Consider the following 19103-nt stretch of genomic DNA (forward strand, 5'->3'; position numbering starts at 1 on the left):
ATGAGTGCTCATCTTTTAAGGGAACTTATAGGGCTCCAAGGATTATTTAGTTTCAAATATAATACGTATTCCCTAGCTCTCTGCTCTCTCTCTTCCCTTTCCTCCCCCATCAGCCTGGGTAGTCAATGCAGACAAAGGCATGAGGTTTAGTCATTAGCACAGATGTCCACGTCAGCCAATCCAGGCTCGAACGTTCCATCCTGCTGCACTCTTGCACATCCTCTCAGTGTGGGCCCTCCGTGGGGAGGAAGCAGGCCCTGCCAGCATGTCACAGATGCACTCTGCAAGTTCTGTGCAACAACACATGTGGTTGGGGTGTGATGACAGTCTCGGGTCAGCAGAAAGAGAAAATTTTATGAGTACTGGCACATCTGGTTCATTTTCTTGTTGTATTAGAGATATGTAATCACATGAGAATTCTCTTGCAGACCACGAAAACTCAAAGTTCACTAATTATTTGAACTAGCATAGCTCAGTAATTCTCCTATAGGCTGAGTGTATGGAGTTTCCTGCTCAGGAAAGAAGGGGAACAAATATCAGTAAAGGGGAGTAGTCCAGTGGACAAACTTAAAGGAAATTCTTGAAGGAATCTTAGGGATTCCTAAGCAGGGCTGTGTAAACAGAAGAATTAGTGGAACTTTATTTGTTCAGAGAACATGGTTTGATGTGCCCTGACTGTTATAACCCCTCCTTAAAGCACTACAGAAACATTTTTGCTTTTATCGTATGAATTTCATTTACCGAGTATTTAGTACACATGTATGAAGGCAATGATGTACAGAACAGAAGATTTTGCCATTTGTCTAAGATTGTGTTAGCACAAGAGAAGTTCCTTAGGAAAGGTTTAGGAAAAGTGCTATGAGTGTTAAGAGAAATGTTAAACCATTTCTTCAGTTGTTTATTCAATAATTATTCATTAACTGCCCACTCACCAGGCACAAGGCTAAGTGCCAGGGATATGCAGATTAATAGTAATAATTGATAATAATTGATACATTGATCTACGCTATCAGTGTACTCAGTCTACTGGTGCCAGTGGTAATGGCCTTCAATTCAAAACCAAATTAATGTACACAATGAGAATAAGTGAATAATTAAGTCACTGGTTCCTTATCTATTTTAAGAGGGTATAAGGAAAAAGTTGCAAGCATCATTTCAAATAGTCATACCATTTGGATTTAATTTTCTGTTTGATTTCTATTGTTTCATAATTTACTATGCTTAGGTGGAAGATGCATAAAATTAGCATAAATTAAGGAATTATTGAGTCTAGGATCCAACTTGTTCTCTCCATATTTCTTGACCAACCCTTCTGTTGGATATTTCATTTCTTCAGTTATCTTTGAAACAATCACAGATCCATAAAGCTTCTCCTGAAGATTTTACTTAAAATAAATTTTTGATCACATCTTAATGTGATCTTTCTAATCCTATTCTGCTGCCAATATTTAGTAGTTCAGGGAAAATAAAACATGTTGACATGTACAGACGTATTTATACTTCTACCACAAGTAAAGTACAATATAGAGAAAGCATAGTTTTCCTTAAGTTCCTTCCCTGACTTTTTTCCACATACATTGATCTAATTGATTCCGACATTGAACATGTTGACTCAGGCTTATTTTCCTGTTTTTTGTTCGTTTGGGTTTTTGTTTTATGTTGTTTAGTTTTTTGCTACTACTTATAATACAGTGTTTGAAAATGTCATCAAATCAATACCTGGCACTAATCAACGTCTTTGTGTAAGTCATGTTTCCATTCCTAACAGTGAGTTTGCTTTGCTAATTTTGATCACCTAGGTGTATTTTGACAGATTAAAGTATATTGCTCCTTTCTCTTCTTTGGTATTTTGCTTAAAAAACTATAGTATTAGATTTTTTGGAAACAAAAATTATATTAAACAATTTCCTATTCTTATTAATGACGCTCAGATGTCTTACCTATTTTTTTTTCACAGGGAGCTCGAGGGTTTCCTGGGGCTCCTGGTCTTCCAGGCCTGAAGGGTCACCGAGTAAGTTCCTTTGCAATCCTTTCAGATACTATGGCTTATTAAGTAGGGTCTTGGGAGCATTACCTTCCAAATCTTTACAATTCTATTTGTCAGTTGTCCTTAGCTGGCCATGGTCTCAGTATTCATCTGTGGTTAAAATATTCACAATACTTTTTTATATTTCCTTTGAATTTCATTTGATTCTATAAACAAATATATTTTGTGTCCTTACTATATGCTGGATACTGTACTACAGAAGAGGACACAGTGATGAACAAGAAAAATCCATAGCCTTCAGCTTCAGGCTAATGAGGGTTACAATTACTCAAAGACATAATGACTACATAGTGGAATAAGTGACATGATACTAGAGAGTGCACTAGATAATGGGAGGGGCCCAGGCAGCCTGGATCTGGAAGGCCATAGAATGCTTCTCTCTTTATAACTCAAGATAATTAATATGTAATTATTATATGTTATGTACATATATAGAATTTACATATCACTCAAAATGGAGGTAAAACCTCCATTGCAGCAGCAATGTGTGCTTGACCACACAAGGTTGAAGGGTGTGTCATGGAACCAAGAGAACTGTTTCTAGAGAGGATTCTATAAAGCCTGGTGCCCATCTAACAGTGAAGAAAATTTCCATCGGTGGTATTAAAGAAGGTACAGAGGAATATAATCTGAGAGATTACTTTGAAAAGTATGGCAAGATTGAAACCATAGAAGTAATGGAAGACAGGCAGCCTGGAAAAAAGAGAGGCTTTGCTTTTGTAACTTTTAATGATCATGATACAGTTGATAAAATTGTTGTTCAGAAATACCACACTATTAATGGGCATAACTGTGAAGTGGAAAAGGTCCTTTCGAAAGAAATGCAGTCTGCTGGATCACAAAGAGGTCATGGAGGTAGATCTGGCAACTTTATGGGTCATGGAGGAAACTTTGGTGGAAGACGAGGCTATGGGGTGAAGATGGTAGGAGCAAAGGTAGTTAGGGAGGAGGTGATGGTAGATGTGATGGGTTTGGGGATGATGGTAGCAACGATGGTGGTGGTCCTGGTTATAGTAGTAGAGGAGGCTATGGTGCTAGTGGACACTAAGGAGGCAGATATGGTGGAGGTGGAGGATATGATGGTTTCAATGAAGGAAGAAATCTTGGAGGTAACTATGGCGATGGTGGGAGCCATAATGATTTTGGAAATTATAGTGGACAACAGCAATCAAATTATGGACCAATGAAGGGGAACAGTGTTGGTGGCAGAAGCTCGGGCAGTCCCTATTGTGGTGGTTATGGATCTGGCAGTAGAAGTGGTGGATATGGTAGCAGGAGGTTCTAAAAAAAACTGAGAAGAAAAGGCTATAGTTGTTAGCAGGAGAGAGAGTGAGCAGTTGTCAGGAAAGCTGCAGGTTACTTTGAGACAGTCATCCCAAATGCATTAGAGGAACTGTAGAACTCTGCCACAGAAGGAACGGTGATTCATTGTCAGAGAAGTTACTGCAGCTTCAACAGGAAACCCTTCTTGCTCAGGGCTGTCATCGCCCCAGTTTGCAAACAGTGTAGCTATTGATTAATGCAGTGTGGTGTCAATTGGATGAGGTCTTTTATCTGTTATAGCTTTTTCTTTTTTGTTTCATTATATCAGGTATGTTGCCTGTAAATTGTGGTCGTGGTGCCAGGAATAAAACGTTAAGAGATTTTTAACTTTTCAATGTTTGTGTCATTCAGTTTTTCTACATTGTAGTACAGAAACTTTAACAAAATGCAGTTTGAAGCTGTTTCCTTGTGAGTTAACAAGTAAAGAAGATTGCTGTTAATTACTATTTTGTGTGAATTTTGCTATAGTTAGCTGTACAGAAATACTTGCTGACTTGCAGTTTAAGGGGAATCTATTCTCTGCATTTCCAAACCATGAAATGAATGGGCTCTGACATGTGGAGAAAATAGGTATTTGTATGTTTGCTATATGTTTTAGATAAATAAAATCGGGTATTTGGATTAGCATATTTGTGAATTTAATAGCATTAAGGTTTACCCTCAAATGAAAAAAGATCTCAAAATTCCGGAAAAAAAAAAAAGAAATTTCATATCTATCTATCTATCAATCTATCATCTATCAGAAAGCATGGCTGATATTTGATAAGTATATACTGGCTGGCTTCTGTTTGGAGTAGTTGAGCTTCTGATTAGAACGCTTGCTGCTGTACTAGTTATTAATTATTCTGAATGTCATGCCTAGCTATAATCCATATTCTATAACTGTATAAACTCCACAATTACTTGTCTTCTCTAAAACCACTATAGGTTTTTCATTTGTAGCTATAGATTAAATTTCTGTGAAGTCACAAAAATCTGAAAAGTGAGAACATTGCAAATTAAGAATGCTATTTTAATTTTCTTTGAATAGGCTTTCAAAAAATGTTGAGAATTTGGAAACATTCTGGGTAACAACTTTAAATATCTGTTTTTATAAGGCACTTTCTGTGAGCTTATTTTTGGTTCTTCTTTTACACATCTGAGAATTAAAAAAGCAGAAAAATACAAATTTATATTTTTCTCCTTAGGGACACAAAGGTCTTGAAGGCCCTAAAGGTGAAGTAGGAGCAACTGGTTCCAAGGTAACTGTATAAAACCTAAATCTAACCTCACCATTGCATTTTTGGTTTGCTTCAAGTGCCTACCAACTTTTCAGAACCCCCTTAACTTTTGGAGGAAAGAGGAGTATGAAAAAGAGATAGCTGAGTAGATAAATATAATTTTTCGTAGATGAGTGGCAATAGATTTGGCAGGATACATGACATGGCTTAACTTTGCCACCAAGAATAGGCATCATGACACTGGGTTTCTGCCAGTGTAGGATGGGTGTTTTCCTTACATGAAGATGGTACTATGAATTCACCCTCTAAAACACATTCGCTCTTTTTTCTTCTTCAAAAATATCTGAGAGGTTTAGGTAGTTTATTAGCTCTATTATTTAGTACCTTTTTGATTCCAGGCCTTCTGGCCATTGTTTCTTCCCAAGATTGTTTATGTTTCAGGAGAGAGAGAGAGACCATAATTTAGTGGGAAGCATCATGTGAGATATGTGTGTGTGTGTGTGTGTGTGTGTGTGTGTGTGCGCGCGCGCGCGTGTGTGTGTGTGTGTATACATTGGCTTTATTTTATTTTTAAACTTCCTATAATAGATCTTAAAGGAATGTTAGTTTTAGCTTTGTAAAGTTTTACTTGAGCTAAAGTATTATCATTCATAAACATATAACTACTTTTTTGATACTAATTAATGTGAACAGATGTGATAGTTTCATCAATCTTGTTTACATCCTCACTTTTATTTTATACTTTTTTTATATACTTTTTTTATAGCCATTGCATTTTGAGAAAAAGTAAAACAACAGAATTTTGAGGTCCTTCATTTCAAGTATGCCTTTCAAATGCTCAGTTTGAAAATATACTTTTAAAATGACACACACATGGAAACAGTGATGTGAATATCAGCTGTAGGCTTTTCATACTATAATGTAATCTCATTTTTGCTTTAGGGTGAAGCTGGCCCTACTGGTCCAATGGGTGCCATGGGTCCACTGGTATGTATCAATTTAATTCTTTGGGTTTGTTTTGTTTAGGTTTGGTGTTGTTCTTGTGTGGATTTTTTTCTTCTTTCTTTTATTTTTTATTTTTTTTTTTCTTTTTAGACTATATTAAGAGAATGTTTAAATGAAAAACAAAATGACATGGAGAAAATATGTTAGCTGATGAAGTAATCTTGATTACCAGCTGACAGATAAGCACATCCAGAGAATTGCACCCCTTGGATAGAAAAGGCTTTTTGCATTTCATGGTTTTTCTTAACCATTGAATGCTCTTATTCTTTTTCTATAGTTAGTGTTCAAATCAGGATTATTGTATATTTAGCCCATTATAGCTACATTAAGTGAAATCTATTTAGGTAAGAGGCGGTAGGTTATGAATCCACACAAGTGGAGGTTTTTTTCAAACCCAAAGTTGCCCCTAGAAATACTATTGTTTGGTGGTCAATTATATTGAGTCTCAATTGAATTGAGTGATGTAGTCAAACTACCTTAGAATTCGAAGAAGATGCTTCAAAGGTGTTTTTTCTCTCTCGTCTGTAGGGTCCAAGGGGAATGCCAGGAGAAAGAGGGAGGCTTGGGCCACAGGGGGCTCCTGTAAGTATGTGTATTTCAACTCTCTCAAATGAACTGAATATGTTTTTTAAAAGAGAATATAGTACTGGTTGCCTACTTTTTAATTTTTCACTTTTTATCTTTGCTTTTTACTTTGAAATAAATCTATGTTTACAGAAAAGTTGCAAAGATAGTATAGAGAGTTCCTGTGCACCTTTCATCTAGCTTCTGTTAATGTTAACGTCTTATATAACCACAGTACATTTGTTGCCTACTTATATTAATACCAAAGTTAAGAAAATTATAAAAACCTATAGCAGCATGGAATATAGTTCATGGAAAAAATATAAAATTTGGAATAGTAATAAAATTATGATAATAGGTACTTTTTATTAAGCAGTTATTATATGCCAAGCATTCGTCCATGCTTTATTTCATATTCATCACCATCCTAAAAGTTAAGTACTATGAGTGTACCCTGTTTAAAGAGCTGAGTTTCCTGATCATCTGTCTTTGATTTATTTTATTATTTATTTTACACATTTTTTGTTTATTCATGATAGAGAGAGTGTGAGCAAGAGCAGAAGCAGAGGAGAGGGGCAGAGGGAGAGGGAGAAGCAAGCGCCCCGATGAGCAGGAAGCCCTACTTGGGGCTCGAACCCAGGATCCTGAGATCTGACCTGAACCAAGGGCAGATGCTTGACCTACTGAGCCACCCAAGCACCCCTGTCTTTGTTGTATTTTAAATGTATAGATTGAGAAATGCCCTTGCTGTCTGCCTATGTACCTTGAACCTAGCTAGGTAGGGGGCATATTCAGTTGATTCTCTTCACAGCTCCCTAAAGGTTAGGCTATACTTGCTAATATTTCAACCTTGCAGTTCATTGTATTGCACCTGCTTTAATTTGGACAATTAAGGACTGTACCTAGCCTCTATCATTATGAGATCTTATCATCCCCATTAGTATTAGGAATCCCAGGTTTACAACATCCCCTACTATTACCCCTTGCTATAGAAGACAACCACCTTCGAGTTTCTCTATAGTACCAAAGTCAGGGCCTTGATTGGGGAGAAGTGAGACCCTCTCAATAGGCCCTTGCTTATCCCATTGAAGACAAAGTGTCCTCTGGAAATGCAGAAAATACTGTAGAGTATAGTCAGCTGTTGCTTATCCATCCTTATACGGTATATCCAATCTCTTATGTTCACTTCTCTGTGCTCTATTCTACTATCTGCCAAGGCAGTTCTGGCATTTCTACCTCCCTGAGTGTGGGCCATCCCTCTAAGTTTCTAAGAAGCATCTCCCATATTAACACCATTTTTCAGAGTCTTTATCAGAGTGTTAAATGTGTATCATGGGAGCGTATTTCTGTACTATTAAAGTTCTCCACCTTATGTCCTTTCCCTCACTATGTAGTACCCTCAGGACCTACTCCCACACATTCTCTTTTGGATTCTGCCTCTCTGTGATGTAAGGACTCATAGCTCCTTTGGTGTGTATCTTCCCTCTGTTATCAGAAGCAGCTTTTCCAGGGCGCCTGGGTGGCGCAGTTGTTAAGCGTCTGCCTTTGGCTCAGGGCGTGATCCCAGCATTCTGGGATTGAGCCCCACATCAGGCTCCTCTGCTAAGAGCCAGCTTCTTCCTCTCCCACTCCCCCTGCTTGTGTTCTCTCTCTCGCTGGCTGTCTCTCTCTGTCAAATAAATAAATAAAATATTTAAAAAAAAGCAGCTTTTCCTCAGCTCAGTTAGTTTGTGACTTGAGGCTAAGTATTGATCTGGTGGCTGAGCAGCAGGAACAGGTGGTGGTGGTGGCAGCATATGTTGTCTGGTAAAGTTGAGGCTTCTGCATTATCTTTAAGCAAGGAAGAAAAACCTGTTAATGGTGGGAATGGTGGGAATTTCTACAGGCCCACAGACTTCAGAGTTGAGATTTCAAAGTTCTTAAGCTATCCCAGTACCAAACTTCATTCCTCCTAATCAAGAGCCCTGACCATAGGGCATACCAGACTTTCTATGTTTTAGAATTCAACCTTCTCAAGAGCTCTTGAAGCTTTATCAAGACCTGGGCCCAATCTTCAGCTTTTTCTTCCCTCTGATTGTGGAAGATGACAATATTTTACAGCGCTTCCAAGGAGTCTCATATTGACGATAAATCACCATTAGCCTCTCGTTGTCTTTCTCCAATGTATTCATTCAACAAGATCTATGCAATTCCGTTAATTTTATAATTGCTACTTCGTCGAATCCTTTGCAAGTGCCTGAGCTATTGAACCCATAGCCCTTTCTCTTACACTTGTGCCCTATCTCAGTTTGCCACTGGAGACAATATTTATTGCTGCATCACCACAGGATGTCAAGAGTGAGTCATACTTCATCTATCACGAGCTGGTCAGTGAGGAATCCAGCTTTAAATTTCCATTTTCGAGTCTGCTTTCTTGTACTTCTCCTGGCACCAATGGTATTAGGGTGTCAGGTCAAGTTTCCTAGGAAACAGCATCAAAGCAAAGACGTGTGCAGGAAATTTATTGGGGAGTGCTCTCAAGCTACATTTGTGAAGAAATGAATAAAAAGCAGGGTGTGACACAGGGAGAATTTAAGCTGGATTACGATTACAACAAAGACCCCAGTCTCCATGAGTCCTCAGTTCCATGAGAACTATGGGGTTGGGATGGCTCGTCAGACTCGTCTTGAATGGGGGTGGGGGGTAATCCTTTGTTCTACTGCACTGACCTTGGAAGAGGCATAACCTCGGGAGTGCTAACTCTTTAGCTGAGGGCAGTTCATGGGGGGGTCTTAACTATACCCTATCAGCTTACGGCACTTTCAGCAGTGGTAGAATGATTACTTAGTGCTGAAGGAAGATCGAGATGGACACCAGAGCGCTCACTACTACTTCATTTCCTCTGTGTGTGTACTTTATTTTGTTGTTGTTTTTCCAAGGAGCACATTCCCCCTCTGAGTTAATCTATTAGAAAGACTGAAGTGTACACAATTTCATTGTCTTTGAGCTCATTTGATTGAAGATCATACATTCAGATAAAAAGGATCAGTTTAATCAGTTCCGTTTTTTCAATCTTGCTTTTTCTTTGTTATTGTTGTAAGGATGGAAGTGTTTATTACTACCTTATCAGCGTCGTACAAAAATGTATTTTTATTGCTGTTGACCCAGTTGAGGTTGTTGTCGGTTAACTATAATATTTGTTCTTCAGTTTTTAACATGGGAATTTTTATAAAGCAAATGAATTATGAGCAAATACTGTAGCAAATGTAATTTTATCTTGTCTCTTTTGCTCCTAATTAGGGACAACGAGGTACACACGGTATGCCTGGAAAACCTGGGCCCATGGTGAGTTGTACTACTTTTGTATTCATTCATTTATTGTTCCATTTGCACATTTGTTAACATTTACAGAGCACTCACTGTGTCCCAGACACTTGGAATAAAAAAGTGGTAAACACATAGTACTTATCTTTGGAAACTGCCTTGTCTATCAAGGAAGAGAGATATATCAATTAATATTGTAGCGTAATGCTATTGCTAAGTGCTATGCTGTAGAGTGTAATTTGAAGTTCAAGTATGGAAACCTACCTGTACCCATACCTATAGGGAGATACAGATAGATATCAAGGATGACTTAAAGAGGAGTGACTTTCAAGCTAAGTCTTGAAAGATGAGTATATAAAATGAGCAAGAATATAGCATGGTCTATAGGATGGATAGATGAAAAAAACATGATAAGCTCAGGAAACTATGAGGAGGGTAAATCAGATTTGAAATTATTTGCCCTTAGGATCTTTCCTGCCTTGTTCTTCATAAAAAAGAAAACAAAAAGATAAGAAGAAGAAATAAGTATAATTTAAAAGGGATTTTATTACTGCAAAACGGATGGAATTACAACACAGTCCTCAAAGAAGAATCAGGATAACCTGGAATGGAATTTCTTTTATACTCACTCATTTCCTTTAAATCCGGCCTTTAAATCAATGATTTAAACTCTATGTACGCCTTCCCAAATAGAGAATAGTGACAAGCGTGAGGAAAATCACTCAAATTCTTAAGCATCATTTTTATAAAGTGCAGTCCTGGATTTTGGTACAAAACATAACTTTCTAAAGATTGTATTACTTCGTTAACACAAAGAAAGTACATTTCTCAAGAAACAATTGTTTCAAACAATTTATGTTTGTGACTGACTTATTCTCTAATACACAACAACAAATGCTTAATACACCTGGACATGGCTTTTAGCACTATTCCATATCAATATTGGAAGGTACTTATAATAAAATGACATTATCTTTGTGATTTGAAACTACCAAGTGGATTATTCTTATGCATCAAAATACAGAATATTGTCAAAGAATGAAAAATGACTCAATTAGATATTGATTAAAAAACATGTCTGATCACTTTTCTGATTTCTTTTAATAGGGTCCTCTTGGAATACCTGGATCATCCGGTTTTCCAGGAAATCCTGGGATGAAGGTAAAATGTTAATATATTTAGCTCTTGATTACAAGAATTACTTGACTATGTGAATCCCAAAGTGAAGAATGGCATTTCATTAATTGTATGGAGGTTGCTTAACTAAGGAAAAAGCCTAGAGCATTCTCAGTGTCTATTGTGGTAGGGAAAAAAATAACTTTAAAAAATTTTTAAATGAGATTACTAAACACTATGTAATTAAGAGAGGATTACTGATAATCATACAATTGTAATATCAAAGAATCTGTTGCGTTAGAACTCCTAGACAATTGTAACAGCTGCTGGCGGTAATAAATGGCAGAATGTTCTAAACAATAGGAGGTTAAAATAAATCAGAGGTTGTTAAAAGGCTGTTCTCTCACACAATGCTGGCTTTCACTCCTCCCCCTGCCCCTACCATTTACACAACCCATTAAAGGAATAGGCAGGGAGGCTATTTGGCTTTCCACACAGGAATGGATTAAAGTATTCTGTTGGGATGATTTACATTTGTAGGGAGTCACAATTTGTTCTTTCCGTATTTTGGATGATAAATTCAAGTATTATAGTAGGAGGTCGTTAAGGTTATATTAGCTATATTAGTGAATACATTCAGAACACTGCTCTCAAATTTTGAACGACACAATACATTTGACGACCCCTCAAACCTAGTTTCCCCTTGGCAATAATTTTCTTCATCTCAAAGAAGGGATTTACTCACAAGATGGTGCTGTACAAAAATGACTGTGGCCATGGCACTCACCTCACTTCTCTCAGTCATGTCTTCTCATGGAATTTCGCTGAAGGTTAAACGATGCTGTCAATCTAGATCCAGGCTTCCTGTGAGTGCTACTCAAGTGGGCTTTGAACTGTTATTTGAAACAAACAACAACAACAAAGTCCATAGCTGACATTTCAAATACTCTGAAATGTGAGCGTCATCAAGTCAAATTATTCTTCAGGCTGTCTCTAACACTGTCTTTAAACTCTGTGCTGCAGAGATGTGGCTGCTTTAAAATAACGCCTTAAGTCATTTCACTAACCGGTCCTTCATTCACTGAGCACTCACTGTGCACTTGAGTTCCCCTCTGTTTCTGATCTGCTCCCCAAAGTCCTAATCCTGCTGCTACTGACTCTGGCCATGAAGGCCCTTTCTCCCTGTGTTCCCTGATTAAAATATGGAAAATCCCTTCCCCCTTCATGTGAGACCCTCTACTCTCAAACTGAGCTCTGGCCAGAGAATTAAGGATAGAATACTCGCAATGCCCAGAACTAAGACTTAGCAGAAAGTGGTTTCTACTCCTGTGGCATCTAGCTAAGACCTCATTCGAATAGCAGTTTGTGTAACAGTTCACTCTGCATACCTTCTTCTCCTCCTGGGATTTTCTAGCACTGACTGTTGGCTACTGAAAACTGCTTAAAAAGTCGAAGACTTGGCGAAACTATTTTTCTCAGAAATTGTTTGCCTGCCCTATCCCCACCCCCCCAAACATAAAATTCCCAGATCTTTGTTTTTGGCCAGGACTCTGCTATACCTGTTAAATCCTTCCATGGTCTCTGTTTTTCCGGATGAAGAATAAACTTCCACATCCAGTTCTTTGCATTTCAAGGATTCAATGGGGATTTTCCATGTTTTATTGGCACTAATGAACACTCTAAGGCTTAGAATTTTAGTTCTAAAATTCCAGGTCTTGGTCCCTCTAGGATTAGATCTGTGTAGGGACCTAATATGTTGTATAAAATACAAAAACCCACTTAGGTTTAAATTTTGGATAAATAAAAATTTTTAGTATAGATGTAGCCTAAATATTGCCTGGGACAAACTTATACTTAAATTATTTGTTATTTATCTGAATTAAAACTTAACTAGGCATCTGTACTTTTATTCACTATCTGGAGCGCTCTCTCAGGTTGAAATAAGAGTAGCTATCAGGTTACCTTGACCACTTGGCTGTTAATGCTATGGACATCATCACTCTCAAGGGGGTAGGAAAGTGAGCCCGCTCCTTAAGCTAGGTTAGGCACACATCCCTTGTAAACCAGTTTGTGCTCATGACCCCTTTAAATACTTGAGTATGAAATGTAAAGCTCCAAATAAGCAATGAACTTTGAACCACACCACACTTATATTTTTCTTAAATTAACATTTCTTTTGTACCCCATTAGGGAGAAGCAGGTCCCACTGGAGCAAGAGGCCCCGAAGGTCCCCAAGGACAAAGAGGTGAAACTGGGCCACCAGGTCCAGTTGGCTCTCAAGGTCTTCCTGTAAGTTCCTAGTACATTTGAGAATGATATTCTTAACAGAAAGCTTGACACCTTTTGTAACATCAGAACAAAGGCAATCTATTTTAATATATCTTCTTTGAATTCTGAATGAGTGTTTGCAACTGATTTAAAAAAAAAAACACATTTCTCTTGTCAACTCTGCAAAATTTTATCTATTTTATGGAAAAGGGAATTAGTTATAAAAGTGAGTTTTATAATGTAATGGTGGTTGATTTTTTACAATACTTTTCTGCCTTCTTTTGGAATATGGGTGGACATCCAAAGACCACCCTAGATATGGCTTAATGTCTTATAAACTTTTCATGTATCTTTTAGGGTGCAGTAGGAACTGATGGGACACCTGGTGCCAAAGGCCCAACGGTAAGTAACTAACTGCTTTTATGCCACGTGAAGCTCAAATGGACATAATCCTTTGGATGTTGACCATAGACTTCTACACAGGTCTCTGCTCATCATGTCACTCTTTCACTCTGCTAGGGCTCTCCTGGGACCTCTGGTCCTCCTGGCTTAGCAGGGCCCCCTGGATCTCCAGGACCTCAGGGTAGCACAGGACCTCCAGGAATTCGAGGCCAACCGGTAATGTCCTTTAAAATAACTATCATCTGTTAGTATAATCCAACTAAGACCACCAAGAAAAATAGTATTCACTGAGATGCAATGAAACACAGATAATGTGACTTATCTGAATAAGCCAGCTGAAGATAGGAATCTTTGTAAAGTGGAAGCGAAATGTTAATGTACAGTTTAGGGATTTAAATTCAAAGGGGAACATTGCTGCATTGTGTGGGATTTTAGTGGGTTTTCTATTTAAAATAATAAGGTCGTGACTTTATGGTCTACCTCATAGAACTTTCTGAGTAGTTGAATAATAACCATTATGGAAATATTTTTGCAAGCCAATGTGAAGAAATGTGGAGGTTATAATGACAGTTTGGTAAAAAATAGGTTTAACAGCCATTTCTTGAGTTATCTTGAAGTGTGATCCCACCATATTGTTCATATTGAGGAAATTTTCATATTTTGTGGAATTATTTATTAGAAAAAATGTTATGATAAGCCCATAAGAAATAAACACATTGAGAATTTGGGCTTATATATTTTAACTTGATATGTAAAAATTAAAACTTTCTTAGTCTTACCTAAAATAAATACTTTGAATTCTGTTCCAACTAACTTAGTTATGCTAATAAATCCTTTTGAATGCTGGTGACAGATTTATTAAAACATGAGTGTTGCTGATATTTTACATTCGATTTTATCATGTTCTCAATTTAGCAGTCTGTTTCCAACAAGTTTAACTGGTATTTAAAGACACATATACATGAAACCTCAGAATGCTGCAAAGATGAAATGCCCTATTTGAAGTTGTCAAACTGTCAATAAGGAGAACATAAATATAAAATTATTTTGATTCTGCGTAAATAAGTCTATTTTCTAAAATAAACCTGAAATAGATTTATCTGTAGAAGTTGTCATTGTTAATTCTAATTTTAATTAGCAAATTGGAATAACTGAATAATTCTAATTTTTCTGGTATGCATGATAAAACAAACAAGATTTTAAAAATAAGTCTCTTGAAGACCACTGTAAAATAGACAAACTGCTAATTATACTAGATTTTATAAAATTTCACATACATTCTACAAGACTTGCAAATTTAAAAAAAATGATAATACAGACTCAGCTGCAGAAAGTTTTCAAGGCTCATTTACTATAATTAATTAAAGCAGGTTGGACTGGCTCAATATCTTGGTTCTTATAACTATTCATACTTTTATTTTAGGGTGATCCAGGAGTTCCCGGTTTCAAAGGAGAAGCTGGTCCAAAAGGGGAACCAGTAAGGCTTCATTTGTTTTGTTTAAATGATAAGAAAAGCATGAATATTGTCCAGGGGTGCACAGGTCAAAATGCTCAAGGGTTTCAAATAATAACAATGAGAAATATACCTTTGGATGAAACAGTTTAATATAGCTTCAAATTTGTAACTGATTTCATTAAATGAGCTTTTGACTATAACTCCCTTGTAGTATGACTCCTTCTGGTAACTGTCCTTCTGTTTTTAATAGGGGCCACATGGTATTCAGGGTCCAATAGGCCCAGCTGGTGAAGAAGGCAAAAGAGGTCCCCGAGGTGATCCAGGAACAGTCGGTCCTCCAGGCCCAATGGGAGAAAGGGTAAAATTTGAAGAATAAAATAAATTCTTAGAGTTGTGGGAATTACATGGGTATGTTTTGGGATAGTAAGGAAAGCTAGAGCAGTTAAAAGAAGTGCTTGCAAGTGCATTGCATGGTTCAGTATCATTGTGAATTCAGGGAGCCAACTGTTTAATTATTGCTCATTCATTCATTCATTCATTCAACTATTACTGATTGAATAACTATGCTCCGCCTGTTCGATACATTGATATATTGATATATAGTTGATATATTGGTACTGAGTGAAAAAGAAGGCTGTGCTCCCAGCCTTCATGTGGGGGCTAGTAAACAATAGCTTGTTCTAGTGGGGAGGTAAATAATAAACAAGTCAACAGGCAAACAAAAATATAATTATACATTTTAATAAGTGCTGTGCACACTTAGGAAATAACAGGTGATGCGGTAGAGAATAACGTTGAGTATATGACAGTAGTGTGACATTAGATTAGGTGGTTAGGAAACAGGATTCTTTGGGAAGATGGCATTTTAGCTGACATCAGAAGATGAGGATGAGTCAGCAAGAAAATTTGGGAGAAAGAATGTTGTTAGCAGAGGAAACAGGAAATTCAAAGCCCAGGTGGCCAGGAGGGTTGGTGATTTTAGAGATTAGAAGAGGTTGCTGTGGCTGGGGTATAAATAGGTCTGAAAGGGACAACAACATTATCACCTTACATTTGTAGAGACTTTCAGAGAATGCAATGTTCATCACATGGAAGACAACTGCAAATACATGTTATCATTGACATTTTGATCCTGGTAGATGGTGCCGGTCCTTTGCTGCTCATATCTAAATATCTGTTTTTCTCTATGTTTAATTTTACAATGAATTGTCAGTATAGTTCTTAATTTGAATAATTTTTGGCTCAGTACTTATATATTCTCCAAAGTTTAAAATTCCTTCCACGTACTTAGGTGTTTTTTCCCCCTTATACTTATCTATTGCCATGTTGGCTTGATCACGGCTCCTAAAACTTTATAATACTAAAAATAAAAATTACCCACTCATTATACATTTCAAGAACATCAACAACAATTAAGAATCACGTTTTGGTCATTTGTAGGGTGCTCCTGGCAATCGTGGTTTTCCGGGCTCTGATGGTTTACCTGGACCAAAGGTGAGGTTATCCCATCAATGTCTACACTCACGTGGCTGGTGTTCCAAAAAATGCCATTGTCCAGAATAGCGATCTAGCTTCGGTCCACATGGGTACAGATCCAGAAACGAGTCAGACACAGATGTCGAGCCTAACGTCAAATCCCTCTTGCGCAGTTTCTTTGTTATAGAGGGCTAGAGGAGAAGGATGATGGTTGGAAGTATGAAGGAGTTTGTTTTCAGACTTTCTAGGGACGGTGCTGAGAAGAAAAGATAATACACCTTTCCTTTAGCTAATATATAGACTTTCCTTTAGAAATTTAGACTCTAAAATTTTGGTGTTTTTTCCCAAATCTAGATTATCGGAGTGATAATCAAAACATAATGTTCATTAGCTAATGATGAAAAACCACTCTTCTTTAAAAAAAGGCAAATGAGAACAGAATATGTAGTGACACTTTTTAAAACTTTGTAACTACCTGACAAGGTGTTTGTATGGTGTACTAGTGCTTTGATTTGTAAAACATAAATTTTGCATTTCTTAGCTTTTATTTTCCTGCACTGTTTCTTTTTTTCTTTTTTTTTTCTGACACATTCTGCTTTGCATTGAAACAGGGGGCTCAAGGAGAGAGGGGTCCTGTGGGTTCTTCGGGACCTAAAGGAGGTCAGGGGGACCCAGGACGGCCAGGTGAACCTGGGCTGCCAGGTGCTCGGGTAAGAACAAAGCTGTTTGCTACATCAACCCAAGAGAACTGCTCCTGAGAACCTAGGGAAAAGGATTTTTTAATTGAACTAGTCTTGACAAGTGGGAGCATTTCTTTGTTTTTACAATTTTGACCTGATTCAGTATTTTCAAAATACTGGTTTTATTTTTATCATGTATAGAAAATACTGTCATTTCTAGTCTCCCATTCTCAAAGGAGTATGCATTAATAGCTTTGCATTTGACATGAAAGAAAATGCATTTTTCAATATTTATTTTTTCTTTACTTGCTAACAAGTAACTTACTTGGCTTTTGGCAGAGAGAATTCCTGATAAATTTCCTTTTGACCAAATGTCACTTGTAAATTCATTTGGACTGTGGAATTCCTCTTATATTCAGTTGTCAACAATGTTCCTGAAAGAGAAAGGAATTATACAAAAAGTTGTTGGATGGAAATATACATTTGACTCCACATAATCTTGAACCCAGTGTTAAGTATACGAGTCAAAGTCTATTATAGCCCCTCCTCCTTCTTTGCAGGGAAACTGACATTTTCTTAGAAATTCTTTCCTAGATACCTGATAATGTTAGAATGCTAGCTAAATGAGCAGTCAGCATCACTTAGAGTAAAAAAGACCCCTGAGTGTAAGACCACATTTGGACTGGAGGACTACGAATTATAAAAACCCGGTGGGAGGCCTAGCTTTAGGTGTCCTGAGTTTGGAGTAACTAGTAACATTCACCTTGCCTGGATCAATATGCTACATTCAAGGTGCTGTTACAAATACTGGTTACATGAGGTTTCTAAGCCGGAGCGGCTCCTGTGCCACCATGTAGACTCATTTCCTCGCACGTGACCTCTCCACTGCGGGAGGCTGTGCTGGGAGGGCTCCCCTCAGTGAAGAGTCCCATGTGGTGCTGCCCGTTGGCGCGCTGTGTTTTCTGCCCTGCATCCTTCCCAAGCCAGGCTGGCCGAGGCCCATGATTGGCCTGTGAGTTTGTCTACAGGAGCCTAAGGCCATCGAGAGTGGGCATTGCGAAGCGGAAGAGGATCCTTTTAACACAGTGCTACTTTTAGTCTCTAGAATCTTTACTTCAGTTGCAAGTCAGCAACAAAATAACAATGGCTTTTAATTTGCAGGGTCTGACAGGAAATCCTGGTGTTCAAGGTCCTGAAGGAAAACTTGGGCCTTTGGTAAGTAATTTACACAACTTGCCTTAGGGCGCCTGGGTGGCTCAGTTGTTTAAGCATCCAACTCTTGATCTCAGCTCAGGTTTTGATTTCAGGGTCATGAGTTCAAGCCCCATGTGGAGCCTACTTAAAATAAATAAACAAAAGTCTGCAACCGTTAATATTTCTCACTAGACCTACAACTTAAATGAGAAGACATTTATTTGAGGTTAATGTTTCTAATCAGGTGGATGCTGATGATATATATACGTTTAAAGTGCTGAAGCAAACTCATAGGATCTTCATATCTTAAAATTCACCAAAAATGGATCAAATTTAATTGATACAAGTGTTTGAGATTGAAATTGCTTCTCTGACATCAGTGGAAGAAGTTGAAATTATGTATTCTTCCAGTATTGGTCAAATTTGTCTAGTAGACACATTCTCATTTCTTGATATCCTCCCAATTGTATAGGTTTAGGAGATAGGTAGATATGACTTTTGAGAGCTCATATATTCTGGGCCCTTCCTTTAGGACAAAAATGTGAAATAGAAGTACCAAATTTTCATTATTGCAAGCTAGAGTAAATTACAAAAGAAAGAAAATTTTTCCCTATGAATATGAGAGTGTAAGGAGTTGTGAAGATGAGGTTTGTGTATAGAAAAAGAGTGAAATCTCTGTTCTAAATACTCACAATACTTCAGCAGTTTTATTTTAAACACTCAACTATTCTGATTCACTAAGTAAAAGGTGAAGGATAATTTAAAACTTACATAATTTTTATAAGTAAGGAAAGACAAGTGATGATTTGGGCAATACAGTATTTAGAGAGAATTTACATAAAACTTACTTTGCTTCTGTCAATTTTGTAGGGTGCTCCAGGGGAGGACGGCCGGCCGGGTCCTCCAGGCTCCATAGGAATCAGAGGGCAGCCTGGGAGTATGGGTCTTCCAGGCCCCAAAGGTAGCAGTGTGAGTACAGTGTATAATAGGTTTGCTATCTCATCATAATCCTCACTTGATTCCTAGATTGTTTCCCAGAGTCCATAGTC

General features: G+C 37.6%; 1 protein-coding gene across 1 annotated transcript in view; it reads left to right on the plus strand.

The window, feature by feature from the left end:
* COL5A2 (collagen type V alpha 2 chain) overlaps positions 1-19103 on the plus strand; it is a 136683-nt gene that overhangs the window by 86678 nt on the left and 30902 nt on the right. The window contains exons 13-27 of the mRNA XM_008687250.2: positions 1958-2011; positions 4558-4611; positions 5533-5577; positions 6124-6177; positions 9439-9483; positions 10570-10623; positions 12769-12867; positions 13204-13248; positions 13366-13464; positions 14672-14725; positions 14955-15062; positions 16145-16198; positions 16792-16890; positions 18022-18075; positions 18925-19023. Of these exons, the coding sequence (XP_008685472.1) occupies positions 1958-2011; positions 4558-4611; positions 5533-5577; positions 6124-6177; positions 9439-9483; positions 10570-10623; positions 12769-12867; positions 13204-13248; positions 13366-13464; positions 14672-14725; positions 14955-15062; positions 16145-16198; positions 16792-16890; positions 18022-18075; positions 18925-19023 (1017 nt within the window). The remainder of the gene's footprint in view (positions 1-1957; positions 2012-4557; positions 4612-5532; positions 5578-6123; positions 6178-9438; positions 9484-10569; positions 10624-12768; positions 12868-13203; positions 13249-13365; positions 13465-14671; positions 14726-14954; positions 15063-16144; positions 16199-16791; positions 16891-18021; positions 18076-18924; positions 19024-19103) is intronic.

This window comes from Ursus maritimus, unplaced genomic scaffold (assembly GCF_017311325.1).
Source record: "Ursus maritimus isolate PB19 unplaced genomic scaffold, ASM1731132v1 scaffold_1, whole genome shotgun sequence".
In the NCBI taxonomy this organism is placed as follows: Eukaryota; Metazoa; Chordata; class Mammalia; order Carnivora; family Ursidae; genus Ursus; species Ursus maritimus.